The sequence below is a fragment of the Morone saxatilis genome, unplaced genomic scaffold (assembly GCF_004916995.1).
Source record: "Morone saxatilis isolate NCDOM2014 unplaced genomic scaffold, NCSU_SB_2.0 Contig14, whole genome shotgun sequence".
In the NCBI taxonomy this organism is placed as follows: Eukaryota; Metazoa; Chordata; class Actinopteri; family Moronidae; genus Morone; species Morone saxatilis.
The window spans coordinates 16,409,203-16,409,451 of NW_023339696.1; the positions used below are offsets into that span (position 1 = coordinate 16,409,203).

At 40.2% G+C, this 249-nt stretch overlaps 1 protein-coding gene across 8 annotated transcripts in view; it reads left to right on the top strand.

Annotated features, from left to right (window-relative positions):
• Positions 1-249, top strand: part of gpatch8 (G patch domain containing 8) — a 27,009-nt gene that overhangs the window by 20,842 nt on the left and 5,918 nt on the right. For all 8 annotated transcript variants that reach the window (XM_035654300.1, XM_035654297.1, XM_035654303.1 and 5 more), the window contains one exon: positions 152-238. In XM_035654300.1, coding sequence (XP_035510193.1) covers positions 152-238 — 87 coding nt within the window. The remainder of the gene's footprint in view (positions 1-151; positions 239-249) is intronic.

The window sequence follows — 249 nt, forward strand, 5'->3', positions numbered from 1 at the left end:
CCTTTTCAGAACTATCAATACTTTTAAAAAACCAATGCCATTTTTTCTTTTTGACTCCAAAATGGCAAATAAGATGAATTTAAAGGGTTCTCGTTGATTCAGGAATGTTGTTTTCTGCGTGTGCTGTAACTGCTGTGTCTGTCCTTTTTAGCTGGACTATGCAGAGGATGCCACAGAAAAGAGAAGAGTGCTCGAAGTGGAGAAGGAGGACACAGAAGAACTGCGGCAAAAATACAAGGTGAGGGTCTT